The 25,179-nt window shown below is 39.9% G+C and overlaps 1 protein-coding gene and 1 long non-coding RNA gene across 3 annotated transcripts in view; one reads left to right on the top strand and one right to left on the bottom strand.

The window, feature by feature from the left end:
- Positions 1–25,179, bottom strand: part of LOC306663560 — a 185,512-nt gene that overhangs the window by 45,479 nt on the left and 114,854 nt on the right. The window lies entirely within an intron of this gene.
- The window catches only part of SEMA6A (semaphorin 6A), a 125,424-nt gene that overhangs the window by 65,161 nt on the left and 35,084 nt on the right, over positions 1–25,179 (top strand). For both annotated transcript variants that reach the window (XM_079143877.1, XM_079143876.1), the window contains exons 3-13: positions 1,129–1,246; positions 5,480–5,540; positions 6,525–6,587; positions 7,317–7,418; positions 12,572–12,662; positions 15,577–15,696; positions 16,370–16,458; positions 17,385–17,602; positions 21,229–21,360; positions 23,468–23,623; positions 24,969–25,145. In XM_079143877.1, the coding sequence (XP_079000003.1) occupies positions 1,129–1,246; positions 5,480–5,540; positions 6,525–6,587; positions 7,317–7,418; positions 12,572–12,662; positions 15,577–15,696; positions 16,370–16,458; positions 17,385–17,602; positions 21,229–21,360; positions 23,468–23,623; positions 24,969–25,145 (1,327 nt within the window). The remainder of the gene's footprint in view (positions 1–1,128; positions 1,247–5,479; positions 5,541–6,524; positions 6,588–7,316; positions 7,419–12,571; positions 12,663–15,576; positions 15,697–16,369; positions 16,459–17,384; positions 17,603–21,228; positions 21,361–23,467; positions 23,624–24,968; positions 25,146–25,179) is intronic.

Here is a 25,179-nt window from a genome sequence, read left to right as displayed (position 1 = left end):
ACATCTCATTGGTCACTGTAATCTGTGATAATAGAGACATGAATTATTTTAGCACTTACCTGATGAATGGGCAAATGAAATTTCAGAGTTGTAGAAGGAAAGGCACAAGACAGTCTCATACCAAGCCTGCTTGTGAGTAAAATTCACGAAGGCTTTCTAATAACATACCAACTGCGAGAGATGTTCAGGTACTGCAGCGGTTTAAAGTGTAGGGTCTAAGCAGAAATCTGTAAATGATTTTTTAGTTACTATTCATACCCCCTACCCCTCTCTGGAATACACTGCCTTTTAAATGTGACTCATCTTTCTTTCCTCTTTTGGGAGAATTGCCAGTGCTCCATAGACTGTAGGTTTAAGGCAGAGAGATGTTGAGATGTAGGTTATTTCAAAAGGTCAGATATTATTACAAATTGCCCACTCAGCAAAGAGAACTATAGGAAAGGAAAAATGTGCTCATTGACTCTCCAAGTCAGGGAAAATTCCAGATCACCCGACTGGCTACACTCAGTTTGACCCTATCCTGTCAAAGCCCACATTTCTGTGAGATTAGCCAATTGCTTAACTCCGGAGTGAACTTCCCACAGTTCCTAGAATGCCAACCAACCTAGCAGGGCTGCCTTCAATAGTAGATTATTCCAACTGGACGCCTGTGGAGACTGTATTTTTTCTTCTGGCTCCTGGACGAAGGCTCTTGCCTCCAGACCACATTGCCTTTGTGGTGATTGATGGGAAAGCTGCTTTGAAATAGTTTTGTCCCGAGACAAGATCTTTGGCAGCCTGCCCCCTCAGGCTTAGCACTCTACACAAGATGAAAAGAAAACTGGAAGAAAAGAGCACCTTCGTGCAAAGGGTTCACTAGCAAGTTTAACCCCCAGAAATTTCTGACACTCAGAAATGTAAGTCCAGGCTTATTATAATGTGGAAATGAGGTGTAACTCGATCATCCTTATAGAGCACTGTTCTGTCAGAGTAGATCCTAAAATAGCAGACTTGTGTGGAAATGGAAAATGGCAGCATATTCTGAATTAAGCATGGTTTTGTTTTGTGGCTCGCCCCTCCTCACCCTGCCCTGCTGATTCTTGGCTTGATCTGTTTTTTCCTCTCTTGCCCCATCTCCTCTTTTCTCAGATACAAAACAGTATCCGGTGTTTGTGGGCCACAAGCCAGGACGGAACACCACACAGAGGCACAGACTGGACATTCAGATGATTATGATCATGAACAGAACCCTCTACCTTGCTGCTAGGTAAGTGGTCTCTTCCTCACGTCTGCCTTCAGAGTATCCCGATGTTCAGAGTGCTAAATTTACCAGCTATGGATCATGTTTAAGAGTCTTCCTAACTGTGTTATTTAATTTAAAGGCTGCTTTAGTTTGTCAAACAATCACTCAAGATTTTCTGTGCCTGTTAAACTTTATGTGAATTTACAAAAAAATAATTACATATTTTGGAGCTTAGCCTCAAATAATCTACTATGTGTCTTGAACATATATGCAAATATTTAACCAAGGACCCAGCAGTTCTCCTTGATACTTATTTGTTAAATTAAGTTGAATGTGTAAACATTTATTATACAGTGTGCATGTAGGTGTGTGTTATGAAACCTATTTGTATTTTTGCAGTAAATATTATACATCATTACTTTGAAAGAATGGCAATGGTACTCAAAGAAAGCATAATACTGTATATATTTTGAAGGGTTTCATGTAGTAAAAAATCAATACTCATCTGTGGGGAAATGGCATTTGGACAGACAGTTGTCTTAAGGCTGAGTGCATGGCAGGGGTCATGTGGATTTGGAATTTTGTTCTAATTCTGTCCTTAATTCAGCTGGACCACAAGTTCTCTGGCTGTAAGTATTTTCTGCAGATGAGAGCTTAGGTTAGTTTAGCTTAATGAAGCATACCGGGATTCCAAAAATGTATGGTTCCCCATGTTTTGAATGTGTAACTCATTCAGAATAACTCCAAATGGACAGCACTATTCTATGGTATTCCTCGGTGGTCCTCCCTGGTTCTAGGCAAATGAGTCATTTCACATTGGAAAGAAGAGAGAGAGAGAGGTGTTTGTACCTGGCTACAAACACAAGTAAAGAACAGGTGGTGCATGCCTGTAATTCCAGAGACTCAGGAGGCTGAGGCAGGAGGATCTCAACTTCAAAACCAGCTTCAGCAACAGCTAGCACTAAGCAATTCAGTGAGACCCTGTCTAAATAAAACACAAAAAACAGCAGGGGATGTGGCTCAGTGGTTGAGGGCCCTTGAGCTCAATCCCTGGTAACAAGGACAACAACAACAACAACAAAAAGAATAGGTATATAACAGCAGTCCTTGACTTTTTTAAAGTAATTAGATGTATCGAGGTGACAAGCTTTGCATATTAAGTAAAAAGCCATTGTTGTGATTAAAACATCGTGAAACTAACCCACATTGGTCACAGGGAGCAAAGTTAAAATACTTTAAAAAAAATGTTCACCTCACAAATACAGCACATATTATTATGTCCATTTAAGTTATAAATGTATGTTCTTTAGAAATGTCAATTTGTTCAATGCTGGAAACAACCTGATGAGAAGAAGCTACCATTTCTCCCATGTCCTAAAGGAGGTGAGATGACTGAGAGGTGAAATGACTGGGCCCAATGATAGAAGCAGGATTTGAACCAGGGTGGCCTTATTCTGGAGGCCACACTGCCACTCCCTGTCCTGTGCTGCCTGCCAAGGAACAGAGGTGAAATTACTTGTCCTGGTAATTACTTTCTAGTAGAGGTTGCCCAAGAGCCTGGTGGTTGTGTGTCTTAATATAAAGCATCCCAATGAGGTCTCAGCACCCATCTCTCAGGTAGCATATTAGCTCCATCTAAATAACCATTTTTAGTTTCCTAAATGTAGCATGGCTAGATTATATTTGTATTCCAATTAGCCAAAGGCCAATCAAAGCAAATGATTAAACATTGGATCTGTGAGAAATAGGTAGACTCAAGATTTCCTGTGAGTTGCTCACTTTGCATTTGAGTCTCTGGGAACAAAAATGGTCTAACAGGTGGCCCTTGTACCCAGTGATTTAGCATAAGTGTGGGCTGCAGGCCAGGGCAATGCAAGCTCTAGGAGCCAGGTGCTAAGTAGACTTGAAAGTGCCTATTATTCCAGCTCATTAAAACCAAGACAGTTTCACCTGAACTCCCCACCCCAAGGAAAAGTAAAGGGAGAAAGAAAAACATAATTTTTTTTTTTTTTTAACTATGCAACACACTCATCTTTCATTGAAGGTCAAATTTCATAACATCGAAGGTCAAGTTTTGATGTGTTGGTTTTCACTTCATAGCCAGCCACTTCCCTTCAATACACACTCCTAGAAAAATTCCTAAAGGCGTTCATGGCTTCCGTAATTAGGGTCTCTCTTTTTCACATTTCCCAACATTGCTCTGAGAGATCCAGGTTCCTAGGCATCAAATGATCCGATTTAAAGTTAGATCCTTCCTAGGTTCAAGCCATGGCAACACAACCCAGTGGTGCTTGATGGAAAGGGGAAGAAGTCCTAGGACAAGACAGTTTATGTTCACATAACTGAATTCAGGAAGAGCAGCATATGAATTGTGGAACACGCATATGGGAAGTTGGGAATGATCCCCAACCTTGGACTATGGTTGACCATAAAGTGCTATTTCTTTTTGCTAGGGCCATATAATCTTTTAGATATTGAAAAATATTGCATTGTCACAAAGGGGGATTTCATTCACAGAATTCTATTTTGAAAGGTTTTTCCAGTTCTTTCAGACAATTGGTATCAGCAGTTGAAAGCTAAGTCCCATCCAGAACCCCGGGGACCAAGTGAGGCTTGGTGGCAAGAACCCCTTTTCAGTTCTTTTTTATTATTACCCACTTTGTAAATTTTTCTTTCGTTTTAATCTCTAAACTACTAATTAACATAAACAGGCCATGCCAAAAGGGGGCAATCTGAGAGCTTTCTGAGGAGTTGCCAATGCATATTAATCAGTTGTTAATTTACAATTCATATATTCAGTTTGGAGGGGATGCTGGGCAAGCAAAGGCTTAGAGCCATCTCAGACCTGATACCAAGTCACAGGCACATTCCAATCATGTGCGTGGTCACAGCACCACCATCGAGTGAAACAAGTAATAAACCAGTGCAGTAAACTGCCTTGAAATTAAAGGGCAGGGTGATTCTGGCACCCTACTAAAGTTTGAAGAAGCTTCCCAGTTCAGCAGTTTACAAAACAGGCACCTCATTCTCTCCTTCACCACCCTGACACACACATTGACATACAGTGCAAGAGCAGGCAGGAAGTTGTAAGACAACAGCCCTGCCCCCTCCTTTTATTTTCAAATAAGAAGCCTGATTTTATTTTTATTTTTCTCCATTGTGCCTTTCCTAGAAGCAAAAGCAAACAGATTTCCCAGGAATGGAATACATATCTGTGTGTGTGTGTGTGTGTGTGTGAATCCTGCAAATAATTCCTTTCTGTTCTTCTTCTCCCCTTGCCTCCTTTTCCTTGAAGCAAGGAGGGGACTTTAAAGTCTGCACAGGAGCCTTGTGGTCCTGGTTTAAAGCTGTGGATAATTTTCCAGCCCCAGGACTTCCTGCATTAAAAAAAAGTCAATGTTATTTCAAGGGAAAATGAGCTGTTTGGCTTTTCCTGAGTAGCCCCCCATCTCCTCTGTTGAGTGTAGTTCTTTTTCTTCTCTTTCTTCTAAATTCCAGACAAAAACGCCCTTGTACTCTGCTCACACAGAAGGGGAGGTTTAAATATAGCCCCACACCTGAGCTGCTGATTTTGTTTCTCCCCTTCCAAGGGAAGATTGGCAGCAAACCATAAAGACAACCAAATTCTCAGCAAAACAGGAAGGTGAGCAGAAGCAAGAAGTGTAAACTTTAACTCAAGTACATATCAGACTTTAATTGACCATCATTCTGTAAAGAAAAGAGAGTGGCTTCTGGAAAGAATTTACCTTTATCATCTTCCATCTTGTCAATCAATCATCAAAGCTAAGACTGAAAATATATTTCCTAAAGAGAGATGGAGATGAAGATTAGCTTTGTTAGACCCTTTGATGAACAGGTGTGGCATGTTGAATACCAAGCATTTGGTACATGAGTTTGCAGATATGGAAAGGACCCAGGAATCCATCCAGAACCTTTGGACCAGCTTAATTTCCAGATTCTTCCCACCTGAACTGAAGCTGTGCCAATGCTCTAGTTCTGGTGTTAGAGAAAATGGTGACTATGGAAATTGTTCATTAATAATTTCCCAGGGAGCCAGATGCCATGATAAGTCATGAAGTGTTATCCAGGAGTAGTTCTGCTATGCTAAGTTCTTTCCTTTTTCTAGCGTGTGAATGTCATGTTGTTAAAAAACGTGGGTATGGGCTTCTCTGTCCTCAATGAGATATAATTCATTCAGTAGAAAATTACCTGTCCTGACTCTTGTTTGACCTTGTATTAATTTTGCTTTGTTTGTAGGGACCATATTTATACTGTTGATATTGACACATCCCATACAGAAGAAATTTACTGTAGCAAAGTAAGTTGTTCTAAAACCATCTTCTAAAATGGAGGAACTTAACATAGTTTTGAAGAGAATATGTATTTTAAATGCATTGATGGGGATGATGTGGCTAAATTTGAAAGTACTAAAGTACCTTTTGCAAGATCCTAATTTGGGGACCAGTTAGGATTTAACATGCATTCAGAAACAGGTACTGCATTCTATACTCATCATATGTGTGCATATATGTTTTGGAGTTTTAGGTAATTTTCTAAAATCCTTTAATAAAATAACACCTGATTATCCAGGCAAATATCAGTTCTTATAAGTAAGATTTTGTCCTATGAATACATTCCACAAATGTTTCAATGTTAATGTTTCTACATCTTGAAATGCTAAGTTTGATTTGACTATTGTGATTTAGGAATCTGATCATTATCCATTTCAGACAGACATAATGTTCAACCTAAACTTTCCTCACAGCTTCACATGGGGATATTTTAGTTCATAAAGTATGTGCCATTGAAGTAGGTGATTGGCCCATTAATTCATGTGAAGGAACATAACCTGAATTAAGTCTTTGTCCACCTAGAGTGAATGTACCCTTTATGTTTAAGAAAATGACTTCCATATTTTAAGGAAAAAGCCTTCTTTACAAAAATTGATTTATCAGCAGAAAAGACAAGGACGTGTATTTTATCAAAATGAGCATAATTTAACAAGTTAATTTGGATAGTTTATGTGAAATTTCCGTGCTGTTGCTTCTTCTTCTTTCTCCGTGATCTGTAGCTCCAAGAGAAGACCATTTTGTAGTTTAATGAATAGATAGGAGTTCAAAATTAAATGTATGTTCCCATCTCTAATCTTTTGTTGTTATGGTGAATTAATCATGGAGAAAGGGTGTGGAAAGCTTTCAATAAATATATGTTCAGCCTCTAGTCTCCCCAAGGGAACTCTTACTTCTAAAATCAAGTGCAACAACCTCTGGGCTCTAATTGATTTCTTTCTTGATCCCTGCAGAAACTGACATGGAAATCTAGACAGGCTGATGTAGACACATGCAGAATGAAGGGAAAACATAAGGTAGGCAATTTTCATTTCTCCTGCAGCTGCCACTTTGGGTTAAGTTTTTGACGGTTATCTCCACCATGGACTGTGATGTAGTATGCATCATGTGATTCCCTTTTCCCCGGTAATTGCTTTTTCCATCAACTTATTGAAGGCTTTAATTTGCAAAAATAGTTTGCTTTTAATGTGATGAAACATTACGACAGCTGCTGGGACAGCATCGTGAACTCCTTAGGCACTCTCAGGATTATGGACACAAAGCTGGCTGCCCAGGTCTTCTGAGTGCTCTTTGTGATAGCCCACCTCGAAGGCCAGAGCCCTCAGGGAATCTGGAGAAGTGCTCATAAAAGGCTGCCTCAGACATGCAGGCTTTTTTTTTTTTTTTTGCCTTTGGTCATATAACAACATAAAAACACACTTCAGCCAGAAGGCTTGTACATCAAGGGACCCCAGAGCATCTGGCATTAAAATTAATATGATGGGTGATTGGCACTTCCAGCTGGCCTTCCTTTTGTGGCATAAAGTAAACACACATCCTTCCATTTGCCATCTTTTTATTTACTGCTGGAACAATGGTTATTGACATCATCTTTTGGTTAACATCAGGAGTAACTCGAACATTTAACAGGGCAACTCTTCCACCATTTTCACTTTAAGTTAGTGTAGGCAGATGGTGAGACTCGGTGATGAATGGATTTCTGCGTTGAATGGACTGAGTGCAAAGCAGTTTAAATTATTTTGCAGGATGAGTGTCACAATTTTATTAAAGTTCTTCTAAAGAAAAACGAAGATACGTTGTTTGTCTGTGGAACCAACGCCTTCAACCCTTCCTGCAGGAACTATAAGGTAAATGCTGTTTGTCTGTTGGAACCACACAGCCAGGAGGTATTTCATAATTTACTGTGATTGTACCCACAGAAACCTAAGAGGGGTAATTCAATACCACCTGGGTTCCTCTCACTTGTTCAACTTAATGTATTGCTCCACATGAGTGATCCTGAGCAGGCTTCTAAGCTTCCTGTTTGTTCAGGATTGATTGACACATCTTTAAAGAGCATACCCTGCAAAGGTAGTTTCTCTAAGACCCTATTCTTTATTGTTCAGAAATCCGACATACTGACCACGTGGAAATACCATGCGGATTTCCTCTCTGTCTCTCTCTCTCTTTCTCCTTCTCCCTTCAACCTCACAATCTCCCCTCTGAGCACAAAAACACATTTAATCAGCGAGGGATTCCTATTCTAAAAGGTATCTCAAAAGCATGCCATTTAAAACTGTAGACTTTTGGTAAGATTTTCAAGAGTACAGAAATTTAATTGCATTTAACACTCATCTTACTTGACTGTGACCTTACTTGCATTGGCTTTTATGAAAAGGGGGAAAAAAAAAAAAAACCTCCGAGGAAGCCAGGCACTCACCAGCTGTGGAAGCAGACGTAGCAATGGTCTAAGGTTGTGGCTCCACATCTGTTAATTTTCCTTGTCCCTTCTGTTTGCTGAAGGTTTTACTCAAAAAGCATTTAGTTTTTACTGTGGCCAGGCACTGACAGGTAGGAGGCCTTACAGGCCTTCCTCACTCTTAGGAAGCCAAACTGGGAGAAGAAAATTGCAATTCCATGGGCTTGCTGCCATGGGATGTAATGCAGAGAATTGCTGAAGCACAATTACTCTATCCTGAGATGAGGACTTGAGCAAGCCTCAGGAAGAAGATAGGATGCCTCCCTCTCTTCAGAGTTCCTGGCTGCTGTTCTCACGCCTGGAACACAAATACTCTCCACCCATAAGAAACCCAGAGGCTGTACAAGGGACCACATCTGGGGTTGTACAGAACTTAATGTAGTACTTGCCCATCAGGTGCTTATTAGTTTTTATGGAATAAACATGAAGGAGGTAATGCCTAAGCTTTACTCAGAAGATAAGGAGAAGTTAGCCAAATAAAGGAAGAGACCAGTCCAGGTAGGTGAGCAGCATGAACAAAAGCATGACATGAGAAATGGTCATTGAGCTGGAGAAGCTTCATCTGGTTCTGAGTTGCTAGACTTTGAAGTGACAAGTGATAACAGAAAGAGGCTGAAGAGGTAGGTGGCCCAAAAGATGAAGGCCAGAGAATAGATTCAGGATATACTATGTGACAAAAATCAGGAGGATTTTAATATTTGACAAGGAGCACAGGACAAGGAGTCAAAGATAACTGCTAGGGTTCCCTTTGATGAGTGCTTGGATGGGGTTTTCACCAGTTCAGACAGAGAATAAAGGAGATGCAGTGAGGTCGGGGTGGGGGTAGTGAGAATATGGGTTCTGTTCTGCATGTTCTGAGGAAGGCTAAAACTGTGTGTAGGGAAGGGCAATGCGTATGGGGAATGAACAGAGATATCCAGCATGGAAAGAAGCATTGATTTTGGTAGAGACATAGGGAGAAATATAGATTTGGGTCTCATGATCATAACATGCAACCCTAGGGGTGTAAAGAATGAGAAAAACAATGATAGGCTGGGATCAGAACCACTGGGGCTCACTACAAAGATGCTCCTGCCTTTTCTTAACAGAGAAATGAAGGGAGGCTCTGGCTTATCCTCATGTTTATCTTCCCTCCTATGCTTAGAAATGGACACTCGCAGGGCCAGGGTTGGCAGGGGGCAGGTGAAGCCCTCAGCTCGGACACAAAGTATATAGAGGGACCCCAAAAATGCAATAATTAAGATAAATCTGATTTTTCATGTCATAGTACTAAAAATCAAATTTAGTATCAAAATGTCTATCATGAACTAAAGATCAAATTTTAAATTAGAGGCTGGATCTATTAGTTCATAAGCAAGGCAGCCCAGCCAGCCCAACATGTATTTAGCCAGTGACAGCAAGCTCAGGTTTCAATTCTACCACTTAATATTCCATCCTTGTTTGTCATTGTTTGGGACTCATTTAGATTAATGCTCCTAACACATCCCAAGGAATTCCCTAGCTGAAAAGCTATCTTTTATGACAAATTATAGGTTTCCTTGGCACTATAATACACTGGCCACAAGTGGTCTAGCTCATTCTTTCCAGACATGCTCCATTTCCCAAGCTGCCTCACCTATGCTGAGTGCCGTCACCTCTGCTTGTTCTAGCCACACCTGCAGAAACATGTTGCAGGAGTCTGGACTGCTCAGAGCTCACACATGGGATGCTGCTCACGCTCAGCCCTTGCTATATTCCTACCACTGTAAGTGGTAGTTTAACTTACCCCTGGCATTGCTCAGAAAGATGTCCTCTTGGACTCAGGGCACAGCGTGACTTTGCTAATGACATGGGACACAATGTATGTGGCTGCAGGGAGAATGACAGCCTATCTCTGAAGTGCTTTTTATCAACAGATCAGGACCAGTTAACTGGTCTTCCACTGAAAACCTTAAGTTTCATCACAGCAGAGAAGCATCCTTTTGATAAAAGTGACAAATATTCAGTCTCTGTCTCTGTACCATGCCCTGATTTATACAATTTTTATATTTAAGGGGGAAAAGAAAGTATGCTGACTGTATTAGAAAGATTAGAGCCCCAAACAAGATTACCTGGGGGAGAATTTTAAGGGTACCCACTATGAACCTGAAGGTACAACTTCACTCTCTATTCCTTTTTCCTCCAGGGCCCTAAACCTCTTGAACTTTCTACAAAAGTCAGGCTGGTCTTCATATCATTATCTGTACTCTATGGTGATTTAATTTCCCAGGGGTTACTGTTAAGTCTGAGATTTGATGACTACTACAAGGATTATTTCTTACTTCATGGAAAGAGGATTTCATCCTGGCATTGTTTTGTATCTGGACCTTTCCAGAGTTACAAACCAATACATTAATTCTTCACAGCTTCCTGCCTTTGACTAGCTATAACTATAACAACTTTTTAAGGAAAAGTTACTTAAAAAAAAAAAAAAAAACTACACTATTCCCCTTGTGTATGGTTTCCCCATTACTAGGATCAGAATGAGCACTGCTTGGGGTGAGGGCATTTCCGTTGCCTCATTGTGTGCTGAGCATCGTTTCTGAAGACATGCCAGACCCACAGACCGCAAACTCTGTCACAGTTCAACAGAAAGCTCTTGTTGGGATAAAATATCTGGGAAAGACTTTGATAAAGAGTGTGCTGGAGGAAACATACATTGCTTTGAAGGATGTCTGATTTGACTGTCTTTCCCCTAAAAATGTATATTTTAAACTCACCTCAGCTACAGTTTAAAAACTGATGACTTCAACAGGGCTATCCTCACGTGACTACTGATAGGAAAGGCCTTCTTTAGCCCTGACACTGGCTTCACTGCAGAAGCACAGATGATTGGACGGCGCTGAGGGCTGCTCATGATGTCCTCCTGCTTTCCTTCTGGGAAAGACCCCAAGCTCCTTGATTTGGGGCAGCTGGATGTAGTGCCAGTGGCCTTTCCGTGGATCTGTCCTCAGCACTAGTTTACATCTTTTAGTTTTCAAATGTGTGGTCAAACCATGCAACTCCCAGATGATAAACAAAATGTCCTTAAACTATAAAGAAGATTGAACCACAAATGGGTATAAAAACATTAACAATGTGGAGATCGTTTTCTAGGCTCGATGTTGCTGAGATTTTATATGCTAGGAAGATCCCACAGAGTATGGAAAGAGACAGCATGTCATAAAGTAGGAGCCACTGTGTCCCTGGTCAGGGTAGGCCAACCTTTGACCAGCACAAGAGGATTAGTTCTTATTCATAGCACAGTCAAGCGTGGGTCAGAGAAAGGGGGTTTTCCTCAAGGCGGTGCAGAAGGTCAGACTCCATCCTGCTCAGACCTCTTGCCATCTCCTAAGGTCCTGGAAACCTTAATATCTGGAGTAGAGAAGGAAATAACAAGATGTAGGGCACTGGAAGGTTTTCAGGGTCAAGGCCAAGAGGCTGTATGCAGCCTCACATTCATATTCTGTTGACCATAATGTGGTTACATGATCATGTAGGACTGTCAGAGACAACGGGAAAGGTACTTAGTGTGATGGGGAGGAAAGGGAAATGGGAGTTTGGTGAACAGCCATGGAGGCATTGCCACATCCACAAATTCCTATGGAGTCAAGTGTTTCTGTATTACCTTTGGATTAATAAAGGTGAATAATAGCTATGTGGGTAAGAAGGCTCTGAATTGACATTTCAAAATAAATAAGAAATGCAGGCTTTTGTCTGAAATTTTAAAATTGGGGCTTATCCCTACCACCCACCCCTCCCCCCGCCATACTACTGTAATCAAACAAAGTATATAGACAGCTATAACCTCTAACCTCAAGGAATAGTGTCTGATTGGGGCAGTAGGAAATGGAAGTCAAATAGGAGCTCAGTCTCTCACTGCTTCTGACCTGTGTGAGCCCCTCAACCTTTGTACCTCTGTTTTCCAACTACATGATCTGAACCTGGGCCATTTGTAAAATCACTTTCAAAGCTGCCATCCTGTGATGCTGAAGCATGTGCAAAGGCCACCTGTGTTCTGCTCACGTTCATGTTTTTGCACCTTTCTGATGCCTTTATTATTCCGCCAAATAATCCAAGAAAACATTCCAGTGTCTTCTACTGGGATTTAAGCCACCAAGGTAGGACTCATCATGCAAAACAAAACAGAAACTAAGGTCATTCTCTATAGAGTTCATCACTCAACAGATAATTGGGGCAGGTACCTTTTCCCAGGGATTGCCTCAAAAATTCCTTGGTTTAGAATGTTTATTTCTAGACCATTTCCTTAGGATATGAAGATATATTTATTGTAATAGTTAAGGGTCAAGCAGACATGACCAAGTTCAGACTCTCATAGCTATAGAACCATTGTCAAGTGACTTAATCTCTCTTAACCTGTTTCTTCATCTGAAACCAGTAGATTTACCTTGGAGGGAATTTCTAAGGACTATTTGCAAATATGCATATGAATTACGGCATACATTAAGTGCTTTATAATATCAGTTCTGTAACTACTGTTGGTTCTTGTTGTTTATAATCAAGTCCTCCTATTATTACATTTAGATTGATACTTTGGAACCTTTTGGGGATGAATTTAGTGGAATGGCCAGATGCCCTTATGATGCCAAACACGCCAACGTTGCACTGTTTGCAGGTAAACGACCTGATTTCTTCTTATTGCATTTGCTTTTGCGTGTTTCAGCCTGTCGCTGAGAATCTGCTCTGGAGGATTCATGGAGTCACAGTTGTACTCTGATTCTCTGGTGAATACTGTAATTAAGAGCGCCTTTTCCATTTGAAATCAGTATGGAAATTGTACTTTTGCTTCTCAAAAGAAGTCTTTGCCGTACTTACCCATGCTTTTGTGTCTATAGAAAAGGATAACAACCCAACACTGAATATGCAATGGCATGTTTGGGCTCAAATAATAGAAAATCACACCTCAAACCATGGGTGTGGTTTAATGTTTGAGGTAGGGTAGACTTTGGGATTGGTCTGATCAACAACAGTATTATCCAGGATGCAGCTCCTTGTCATTTCCCTCCTCTAATCAACTCCATTATGAGACTGGCTGCCAACCCCAATTAAATCTATATGTCTTCTTATCTACATATAGACGGGAAAGGAAAAGAAGCAAAAGGAAATTCCTGAAATCCCACTTAGAGCAGTGAGGCCACATACCCACAAACTTCCAGCAAATATCTCACATATCATGGACCTGATTAAGTTATATGCTTGTCTCTGATCCAAAAGGTCCTGGTGACTGAGGGGGTGGTGCTGATGGCTAAGGTGGATCTGTACTCCCCACCTGACACCTTCCTTCTGCTGCAAAATATATAAAGAAGCAGCTAATAAGCCATCCTTTTAGTAGGATTTTTGTATATGAGTGTGTCTTAATTAGGAATTTATTTAGGAATTCATTGCCAGCTGTGTGTGTGGAGGTGGGTGTTGAGAAAAGTGTTGGTATAATAGTGATTGTTATAGCATGCAGTAAAGCAGTTAGCTATAATTTCCATTGCAACAGCTAAAAACTGGCACATCCTAGCTGAATAAGGGACTTCAGGACTTTGATTATGAAACAAGATTATTTCCCAGCTCCTTGAACTTCATCCTCAGAGTTACCCATTTGTGAGCCTGAATCTTCAGTCATAGATTCAGAAAGATCCCCAAGGTTTTCCTCCTAAGTGAGAGCCCAGTTTTTGCTGGGAAGCAGCCCTGCACTGCCACAAAGTCTCATAGACTACTTCTCAAGCATGAGGAGGAGCAAAGCCAGGGGCAAGAGGGCTTGAACGTATTCCCAAGTGCATGACTACCCTGGAACACCTCTCTGACACTTAGAACCTGCATTAGTTGAGACCTTGGAGGATGTGGGCTGCAGGAGAGAATTTTAGTTTAACTGTAAACTAAAAAAAGAACCCGTAGAGCCTGAGGCAGAAATAGGAGACGGTGCTGAGTATTTTCTAAGGCCAGTATGTTTCCAAGGGCTATTGAGAACAAGTACACAAGATATAACTATGATTTTCCCACCCCAAGATGTACATCCGAAAAGTTTCCCAGTGGAATGTTTGAAATCTCATGAAAGCTCAGCCCTGTTTGACTCAAGATCTGCACTGTGAGTAGATGTTGACATAACACCGACAGTGGCAGAATAGTGTTCGGTTTTACAAGGAAAGTTCTGGTGACGTACCAGTGTCGAGTGTAAATCAGAGTCCTAGAGTGTTATTAGAAGCAATAACCATTCCCACAGCCCATGGTCCTCCCCATGCTCCACTGCCCCTAAAACCCATGCATATCTGCATGATGTCTGGCAGAAGAATATAGAATATATATTCCATGAGAAAGATTTGTAGATATGTACTTGTCAATGGAAAGGTTTGTGGTCTGCAGTTCAAATCTACCAAAAAATACAGTTGGCACTCCTTAATGTAGAGCTGCTAACAATGCAGATATCAAGATAGTTCTTAGTTAAATCTGAGCAAATTTTAGTTATTTTAAGACAAAAGGTAAAAATCAAGATCTTTGTTTAGGTTTTGATAATCTTTTTATTTTTAAATATGGTAGAACTTCAAGAGTTGTTGTAAGTTGTTGTATGTAAGTCACTTTGGCGTATAATTAATGGAAATATGTAATCCATTAAAAATGAATCCAAGAAGTAATTATTTTCATTTTTGGATATAACTATTATTTCCACTTAATCTACATAGATGTTCTATTCTAGAACATCTCAATTAGTTGTTTGTTTGCAGAGTGTTTCCTAATCCAGGAAAGAACCAAAAGTTTTAGGGATCACTTTCAGGTCTCTTTATTCTCTTTTGCTTTGGATATATATCCTTAAGCATCCCCCCCACCAAAAAAAAGAATTCTTAAAGAAAGGCCAGTTTGAACTCAGCTTCACCCCTCCCCTCTCTTCTTTGTTTTGGAATTTTGTAATACATAATGTTTTCAGTTTGTGATTTGGGAAATCCTAAAGCAAATATCTGTTGTTTAAGCTAGATTGGCAGGGCTTAATGAAGTCTTTCGACCAAATAAAGAGGAGCATTGACCCTCAGGATAGAAGCAGGAATTTGGTCAGCTCTTTTGTGCTTATGAGCCTCCTCTGTTCAACTCTGCACACCTGCTCAGGCTGAGGACTCCCTTACCTCTGCATGGACTTAAATTTTCCAGTGATAACATCAGCTCTGTCTTTCCCTGGGCTCCTATCTAATCCAGTTTACCATGGTGTGGTGGCAACAGCAGCATCCAAGGGTCCTTGGCCTTGAGATTTCAGTCAAGGTCCATCTAATCAAGTGCAGCAAACAACATTTTTCATTTACTCTGTTCCCTGAGCTGCTGCTGCTTAGAAAAATTGCCATGCAATTTAAAAAATGAAAAATGTTTCATCTCTCATGATCCCAATTTAAAATGGTTAGGAATGTGGGCCAAGTATTTTCCTAGCGGCTCTTGGATTTTTCCCAGTTGTCCTATCTCATTTGCCTGATGTAGGAAAGCAATCTGGGGGATGTCTTCATTATTCCCCACCCCCACTGTCTTCCTTGTACCCTGTTCACCTCTTTTCTTTTTCTGCTAAGATGGAAAACTATACTCAGCCACAGTGACTGACTTCCTGGCCATCGATGCTGTCATTTACCGGAGTCTCGGAGACAGCCCTACCCTGAGGACCGTCAAGCATGATTCAAAATGGTTGAAAGGTGAACAATTAAAAGAAGAAAGGTGTGGGGGCGGCACATATCTTGTGGGAGATTTAGAGTCTGCATGGACCAGACTGTAAATTTATTTTAGTAATCGTTTCTGACAGACAAAACCATGTAAATTGCATCTTTCATGTCCACTGATTTATTTACCTTCCTTTTTCCCTTCCCATGAGTTTCTGGAGTATTAACAAAACTACCAGTGCCACAACAATAGAATAGGTTACATTCATCTTTCTCTGCCTGAAACTTTCATTTTGGAGTCCCACATGAAAAGAACTGAACAGTTCATTCATGAAAGGGAACAGGGGATTGGAGGTAGTGGGGAACAGGAAAGAGGCCATTCACAGCCCTCTGAGTCAGGGTGACCAGGCAATGTGTACAAAATTCTCTCTGTAATATAGGCATTCCATTGTAGAAAACAAAATTACAGAGATTTGCAAAACCATTTATTCTTGATTGTTGATGGCAAAGCTTCTGAAAGATATAATTTGGAGGCTTGAATGCCTTCTGAAATCACTAGCACTTGCAAGCGTGAAATCATTAGAAATGGTTAGTGTTCACCAAATGTCTAATAGTCCTAGACTTTTAATTAATAACATGTCTTGATAACATATACTTGGTTAAAATTCTCTTAACACTGTGTGACTTGTCCCCAATTATTTGTCTACAGAACCATACTTTGTCCAAGCAGTGGACTATGGAGACTACATCTACTTTTTCTTTAGGGAAATCGCGGTGGAGTACAACACCATGGGAAAGGTAAATGGGGTGGCTGCCCCTGGGGTCCCTGTGACATTTTCAGAAGCCTGCTTTTGAACCAATGTTGTCATGAATGACCTTGAATGAAAACCACAAACCTAACAACAAGATCATCATTTTGAGAAAATGGAGCCAAGGCTTGGTGGAAGTAAAATATCAGGCTATCTGGAAGCCCTGCAGCCTTTTTAGAGCAGTAACAAATTACAGGGAACCTCTTAAATATTTCTATTAAAGATCCAACCAACAGATGTTTGGTTAATTTCATACCAAATTCCAAGTATGTTGACATGTGGTTTCCAGGTACAGTTTTCTTTTTTAATCAAGTTGCTCCTTAGAGAGAATAAATATCCAGTATCTTTTAAAAAAAAAAAAAAAATCAAGTCTTAATTTTTTTTTTTTTTTTTTTTGTTGTTGTTGTTCTTCTTCTTGCAAAAAGTAAGAAACCAGTGAGGGAATGTCTATTTTATTAGTTATTTTTACCAAAGAGTAGATCAAGGTCACTAAGTTGGAGGACACAAATAAAATGCCAGGGTGGCTTGCACAATTAGAGGAACTCACACTCAAAGTATGAGATTCAGGCCCCAGCGGCAGGCAGTGAGGATGGCAGAGATGGTGCATACAAAGTGTGCTTTTGTTTGAGGAAATAAAAAGCTAAGCAGTCTGTATGGAAATGAGTTTATGTGGCTGGGAGCTGATCCCCTGAAGGATTTATGGCTCTGTATTAAATGCCACAGCCTTATCTTTTAAAACATGCTGTTTCAGTGGTGAGTTTTCCTTTTTTTTTTTTTTGCTACTGATTTTAGAAACACAATATTAAATTAAGCACCTTGTTGTTCTGTTTCTGTTGTCAAGAAAAGGCAAATTCTAGTAAGATCTTCTCACTCAGTGCCTGCATGTCATTTTCCCTATCTGTTTTTCCTCTGCAGGTCGTTTTCCCCAGGGTGGCTCAGGTTTGTAAGAATGACATGGGAGGGTCTCAGAGAGTCCTGGAGAAACAGTGGACATCTTTCCTGAAGGCTCGCCTGAACTGCTCAGTGCCTGGAGATTCTCATTTTTATTTCAACATACTCCAGGCGGTAACAGACGTGATTCGTATTAATGGCCGTGATGTTGTCCTGGCAACCTTTTCCACACCTTATAACAGGTAACCATGCCCTGGCTATGTTGACCTAAATTGTTTCTTTCTGGCTCCCTTTTCTCATGGGGCTTCTCTTCTAATACATAGTATTCACAACTGATGGAAAATTTCCATTTGCTCTTTGTAGCTTAGAAGCACTTAACACTTCATTTTTATCAATGAATTAATTGGAATTTATAAGCATTATTCAATTAGGATTTTAGGGGAAATAAATTATAACAATATATTCCATTTATATGACTGGCATGTAAATAATTTTCATGAGTTATTGCTAAATCCCTCCTCTAATCTTGGAAACTCAATTCTATTGTTCTCTCTTTACACTCGAGGAAACTAAGCCTAAAATATTACATTACCTGGTCCAGGTAGTCAACAATGGAAGAAGCAGGTTTGGAACTCAAGGAATGTTTCTCCTAACTTAGCACATATAGCATTCCCATGGACTTGTAATATTTCCATAACTAGGTAGGTATCTTTTGAAGTAAAAGCACTGGAAATTTATGATTGACATGAGTCTATCTAGCATCCCACCCAGGGATCTGGTGATCACCCTATTTGAGGAAGTCACCTTTGAGTGACCTCACTCAACAAGGTCATGGCCCAAATGCCAAACATAGCTCTAGTAAGGATTTATAAGTCATCAAAAACTATACCTAGAGATGTTGGATGTCATCCTGTTCATTCCTAATTTTGTATTTGATAAAGCTAAGACATTAAAGAATAAAAATGATATACTCTAGGGGCAATTAAAATAAATAAATAAAAATAAAAATGTATGGATATTATAGAATAGAAGGAAAGTAAGGGTCAGCATCCCTCCCTGATACTCAGCTCTTCCTTAAGCTGTAAAGCTGTCACAGTCCTAGCACTTGTTTGAAAATGATCCTATGGGTCTGGTCGTTAAATCTAAATTTCTCTACCATGTTCTCATCTCTGTGTATAATTGCTGATATTCTAGATGGAATATCTTCCTCTAGGAATACAGTGTTTGGATTATACTTTTTACAAAGACTTTTAAGAACTTGATGAGTGCCTACATGATAGGCACAAAAATGAGGAGATAGAAGATAGCATCTAGAAAGAAGTGCTTGGGAATTAGGCAGAGAATAGAACACAGCAAGCAGGAGGTGGAAATCATGCTCCTCAATTACATGGAGGGCAAGAGTCAAGAGTTTCCCACTGAAGATAAATGAAAATATGAGTCTATATTGCAGCAAGAACTATTTGATTAGATTTAGGTAAGCTTTAACCATCTGTAGGGATTTTTAGACTTGAGAATAAAAAAAAATATAGCTCTTAACTGTTCATATATCAAAACCCATTTATCTAGGATTTTGTCAAAGCATACTGTGTTTGTAAATGGGAATTCAAGGGCTAGTGGGACTTAAGAGCATATTTCTACTTTGGGGTTTTGTTTTTGCTTTTTAAAAGTGTGGGTTACTTTGTAATTAAAATACCATGATGGATTCCTGTGTATTATAGGTACTCCATTTGAAGTGTTTCTTAAAGGGTCCCTAAGAAATATCCACTGGAATGCTTATGTAGTCTCAGAAATTATATTTATCCTGTAAAAATCAGAATATGGTAATCTAATTTCCCAGTTTAAAAATATGCATACCCATTTTCATTTATAAATTATTGTCCTTCTCTGACTTTTCTCCCTCTGATTTTATCCCTTTCCACTTCATATCCATCTAAGCAAACTAGCCTGTCAGGTTGTTTCCAATCCCTAAGGGGCTCTCTTTGCCCTGAAGAAGTCCAAGCTCCTTGGCATAGCATGCCAACTGCCTCATTGTGTGGCTCTCTTCTTGCTTCAGCTTGTCTACCTTCCATCTTCTGCCACACAACCTGTGCCACTAGCCTATAGAGCTAAGGTCTAGCTCTAGAATGTGTGGTGCGCTGCACACGTATTGTTCTCTGCCACATCTATCTGTGCAACCAACATCTTTCCATTGCGACCCTGTGGATGCTCCAAGTCTCAGCTGAGTCACCTCCCATGAAACTTTGTGCATCTTCTTTATGTACAGCTTTTACAAGATTGCCTTGGATTTGCTGTTATTATTATACTTGCTTTCACACTGAACTGTGAGCCAAATGAAGAAAGGTCTCTGTTGGTCATGGAGTACTTACTACTTTAGATTAGGAATTAATTTGTTAATGAGCAGAAGTTGGAAGGAAAGGAATGGAGAAAAGACTGATAAGAAGGAAGGGGAGGGAGGAAGGAAAGAAGGGAAAGAAGCAAAAAAAGACTACAAATGAATTTAACCTTGGGAAGATTATAAAATCCTGGAGTATCCTTAGTTACTATGTATGCATTATACAATTTCTCAATAAATACTTACCTGATGTTTCTTAATGTATAAGGTAAATATGTAAACTTGTTGCATTTAGGAAAGAAAGATGTGAGGAATATCTTACAAAATTAAATAAACAATGCTAGGTTCTGAAATTCCAATATAAATGGGAATCACTGTGTTAAATATGCAATTCAGTGAATGATAAATACACATATGTATACACATATGTATTCTGACTTTAAAATTCACCCTGTCACCTCATTTTATGAAAGCTTTTTAATCCTCTCCCTATTTCTTGCTTTATTAGTAATACTTCAGTAATTGTTATAAAATTAAAGATGGCATAAAATTTTCCTAATCATGTATGAAGTGATTTCCATATCCTTTCAACATTTTGCAAAATTAAGACTAAATCTTTCTCCTGCCTGGAATGTGCTCCCACACTGCAGAGCTCCATATCCCTTGCCCTGGCTGCTCCCATCATGTAATGGCTCACTACCTCAAAGCCTGATTAAACCTCTTGGCCAGCTGATGTCTACAATTTATTTGGTCAAAATCAAGGAGCAATCATAGTGAAAACAAACATGGGTTCAAATGTAAACAGTATACCCAGATGAATGAATTATTCATGTCTTCCCACCATTGATTAAAAAAAAAAAAAAAAGCCTAAGTCCTTCCAGGAGTGCCAGGCAAGGATGTAATTATAGGTGGAGATTACTGTCATTATTATTATTTAGCACTTTATAGAGTACTTTATTTGCAAAGTGCTAATGTTTTAAGACTTAAATTGTTTAAGCTCATGCAAATTAACTGTAAGTAAAAATTTAAAGATATAGTGACTAACGTAAAATGGGTGGTCACCGCCCCCCCCCCCCCCCCACTATCACATTCTTGCATTTCCAGTCTTTGGCTTAAAGATCCAAATTCAAAGAAGCAGTGTGTGGATAGTAGATATGCAGAACATTTTCCAGAGACTTTTTTTTTAATCTTTGAATTATTGACTACAATATCAGAGAATTTATGAAATTTCTATCACTATTGAACAATTGTTCCTCTATAAATTAAAGTGGTTTGAGAAGCATTGAAGGCATGAGGGGTTTTTTTGTTTTTTTTGTTTTTTTTTAATTCCTCTATGAGAGTTGGCTGTAACTAGCCCTTGATGCAAGTATGATTGATGGAAACATTCTTTTTATGCATTAAGATTCCATACCTCTGTAGTATTCAGGGTATGAACTTTAAACTCCCACTACCTGTTATAGGAAAGTTTCTTCAAAGTGTATTTACATACTGCATGCATAATGTTTGCATAATACTTTGTGAAATGTCATGTTGCAGCATCCCTGGGTCTGCAGTTTGTGCCTATGACATGCTTGACATTGCCAATGTGTTTACTGGGAGATTCAAGGAACAGAAGTCTCCCGATTCCACCTGGACACCAGTTCCTGATGAACGAGTCCCTAAGCCTAGGTATGTGCAAATATTTATTTAACTATTTTAAACTTCTAGAAATGGGGAAAACTTGATCCTTTGATGATGAACATCCTGTGAACTGCATACCGGTACTTTCCTTGCTAGCCAGACAGATACTGATGCCAGAACAATAGAAAGGCCTTGGAGATCATTTGCCTTCATCCCCTTAACCAAAATCCAGAGCTATCTTTAGGATATACAAAACAATGACTCTCTAGTCTTTTTGCTTAACCTTTATGCATGTGTTTTATCCAATGTAATAATAGAATGATAGGAACCATCAGATATAGCCAGTCCTATTCGTCTGTAATTGAGAAAACTGAGGCCTAGAGAGGTAAAGTATGTTGTACAAATTCACATAACTAGAGAAATTATTTCTGCTTCCCTCAATTTTACAGATTCATGTCTCTAATAATATGTGAAATATAAACGGTGTTCCCCTGGATTTTGTGATCAAGCTGGATCAGATCTGAGTCCAAGGCTCCAGGCCAAGGGCAGAAACAGTAGACCATTAGGATATTTCTGGTGTACCATGTTCTGGCTTTTTTGAGTCCAGATGTAGCTTCTAGTCACCTTTCTGTGAATTGTGCCCTAGAATTGCTCTCATGGCCCAGCAACAATACAGAGGTTTCTTAGTCCCACGTAATCTTTCTTAGGTCCTCCCACTGAAACAGCTAATTCTAACTGAATTCTAACAAGATGGAGCTCTATCCCTAATCCTATGCCTTCCTACTCTGGGCACCATATCCTATACACCTCCATTACCGCACTTCCTATCTAAGTTACATGAAAGTAGCTCCATTGAATTTGCATGCCCCTGGAAAGAAGCCCAATGTCTTACTTTTTGTTGTCTAACTTTCTCCCCAAACCACCCATCCCCCAACACAAAATACCTATGAGTGCATTTAATTGAACTTAGATGCTGTAAACTACACCCCAAGGAGACACTCATGTCAGCATCCATCTTCATCACCTGAATTAATGGGCATGTTCATACTCTGCTGCTTATGGAGAGTGGGCCTAGTGAGAGAAACATGCTCCAGCAATCTCTGCTAGATTCTCTAAGTCATTGCCTGGGACTGTGAACCACCTTCTCGATAAGCAGGAAGGACAGTTAAGTCAGAAGAATCAGGTTTCAGGGAGTACCAGCTCTCTTTTTGGTGTGTAAAGATGGTGTCACTTAGCCATCACCACCAGGACCCATTCTTTAAGTGATTTTCCACCGTGGCTGTGGGCTTTTCCACATGCTTCCACATGCATGCCTGGTCCCTGTTGTAGACATCAGGATGCATTCACAGGGCTAGCTGAGTTGGCATCATGACATAATAGATGTTGCATGGAGGTAGATCATGCCAGCATCATGAGAGCCCCAACTCTTCACTACTAGGAAGCAACCAGGTATCTGGACTCCTGGCTTCAGTGTTTCCTGGTCTTCCTTTGCTGGGAAGCCACTTCACTCCTGAAACCATAGAATTTCTTGTAGAAATGCATTTTCCTATGTTCATTATGAGGAAGTGAATTTTCAGAAAAGAATCTTCATTAGAATTGACATTTCATACCTGCCAAAATCACATAAAAATAAAAGCAGTAATAGAAAACAAGACCCCAAATTCTGAGTACATATAATGAGAGATGGTTACACTGAGCCTTGCTGGTATGTACCCTGGCGACTTTCTAAACATTTTTACTATACTTGAGAAAAGTCAACTTAATTCCTCCCTTTGTAGAACAAATACCCCCAACAACCTCTTGCAGGGTTTTGAGTAAGTAGAGCCATCCCTGGGATATGTGCCGACCACAAACTCACTGTTTGGAGCTCCATCACTGTTTTCTGGCATTCATTTGTGCTTCTGGAAGCAAGCCAAGCTGCCCCCTACATAAAGCTGAACTGAGCTGGTGAGGGCTCCTTTATGGAATGAGGAGGCAAGCCCAGAGGAAATCTCAGCATGTTGTATTTGGTGGCATTCTTCATTGTTCAACTTCTTCCTCTTAGCCTGCAGTACATTCTCTTTCTTGCCAGATGCTTAGAGAAGCAGTTCATTCAAAGAATTTGCCATAAGGCATGAAATAAACCCCCTCCCTCCCACCCTTTGTTTCATTTTAGGCCAGGTTGCTGTGCTGGCTCATCCTCCTTAGAGAAATATGCCACCTCCAATGAATTTCCTGATGATACCCTGAACTTCATTAAGACTCACCCACTCATGGATGAGGCCGTGCCTTCCATCATCAACAGACCATGGTTCCTGAGAACGATGGTCAGGTGGGTGCCAAGCAAACCATGTCCTAAATGAATTTCTCTGACTCTTTTTCATGCTCATAGAATCTGTCAGTGGATCATGCTTTGAAATGCCACAGACATCTTCTGCTATCCTGGGCATTGATTCAGCTATGAAATGCTGGCAGGTTGGGTGGATGCCATCAAATCCCCATAGCCACATTCCCAGTGAGAAGAGTTCCAATATTTTCAGGCTGGTTGTACATATGCCAGCAATTAGAGGAAAGAAAGATATTTCCTTCCGGGTTAGCTCATTAATCCAATCTGTGCAAAAATAGAAGAGTGGTCAAAGAGAACCAGTGATTGAATGTGGATACCTATTTGGGTGATTATGGTTGCAAAACATGCTGCAGATTCCACATGAGCACGGACCCTAGATTATTAGCTGTCAAATAACATGTGTACCACATTTGCAGAAGCATGCCAGCATAAAGGGCTTACATTTTAGTATTCATTTTCTGAAGTGGTGGCCAACAGAGATCTATGATAGCATTAAGTATTCTTCCTTTTGTTTATTTAGAGCCTATTTTCAACCAGTATAATAGCTTTTCCCAAGTACCATCCAGTTGTGGCAATCTTCAAACAAATGTTAATTTACTTTATCATTATTTTTATATCTTGTCTTTATTAAAAGATATTTAAATATTATGATAGCTCTTGACCATTAGATAGGAACCATGGTATATAACTTGCAGGAAGGCTCATGAGCCCTGCTGTGGTACTTGGAACAAATACATATCTATGGAAGGTGGATTGACTGAGGGATTTCAGAGAAAGAGAATGCCCAGTAGGAATTATTCTAAGAACCTGGTTTGGCTTGCTTGTCATTATATATATTAGCAGTGCCATTGACCCTCCACATTCAGAACTCTCATAGACCCTCTCTGTACAATCAGAAAGCTATCTAGTCTAGCGTTTTGTTGATGAAAGCTTTGCACCTCAGAAGAAGAGTATGGATAATGGTAGCCATTTCATTTCAATGTTAAAAGGAATGTTAAATGAGTTCGCTTATTATTTCTTACTTTCTCCATAGGAGACATCAGTGTTTCCTTATTGGTCATGGAAGGGATCATTGCTGAGTGGTTTCAGATGGTTAGGGCTATTTATTATGGAACTTGGCCTCCACACACACATACCTCTTTTCTCCCCTTTGGAGCCATACTAATGCTCTGCATATGGAAATAAAGGACCAGAACAGCTTGAGAGAATTATTTATATGCATGTATTTTTCTTGAGATTATTAGTAGAAAGCTATGTCACCATTGAACTGGAAAAGGGGACACTTATTGATAGACCAACAGAGATAAAAAATGTGATCCTGTCATTTTAGATACCGCCTGACCAAAATTGCAGTAGACACTGCTGCTGGACCATATCAGAATCACACTGTGGTTTTCCTGGGATCAGAAAAAGGAATCATCTTGAAGTTCTTGGCCAGGATAGGAAACAGTGGTTTCCTAAATGACAGTCTTTTCCTGGAGGAGATGAGCGTTTACAACCCAGAAAAGTGAGTGGAATGTTTGATCCTTTCTTAGTAATAA

This window comes from Sciurus vulgaris (genome assembly GCF_902686455.1).
Source record: "Sciurus vulgaris genome assembly, chromosome: 6".
Taxonomy (NCBI): domain Eukaryota; kingdom Metazoa; phylum Chordata; class Mammalia; order Rodentia; family Sciuridae; genus Sciurus; species Sciurus vulgaris.
This window is presented reverse-complemented; position numbering and strand designations above follow the sequence as displayed.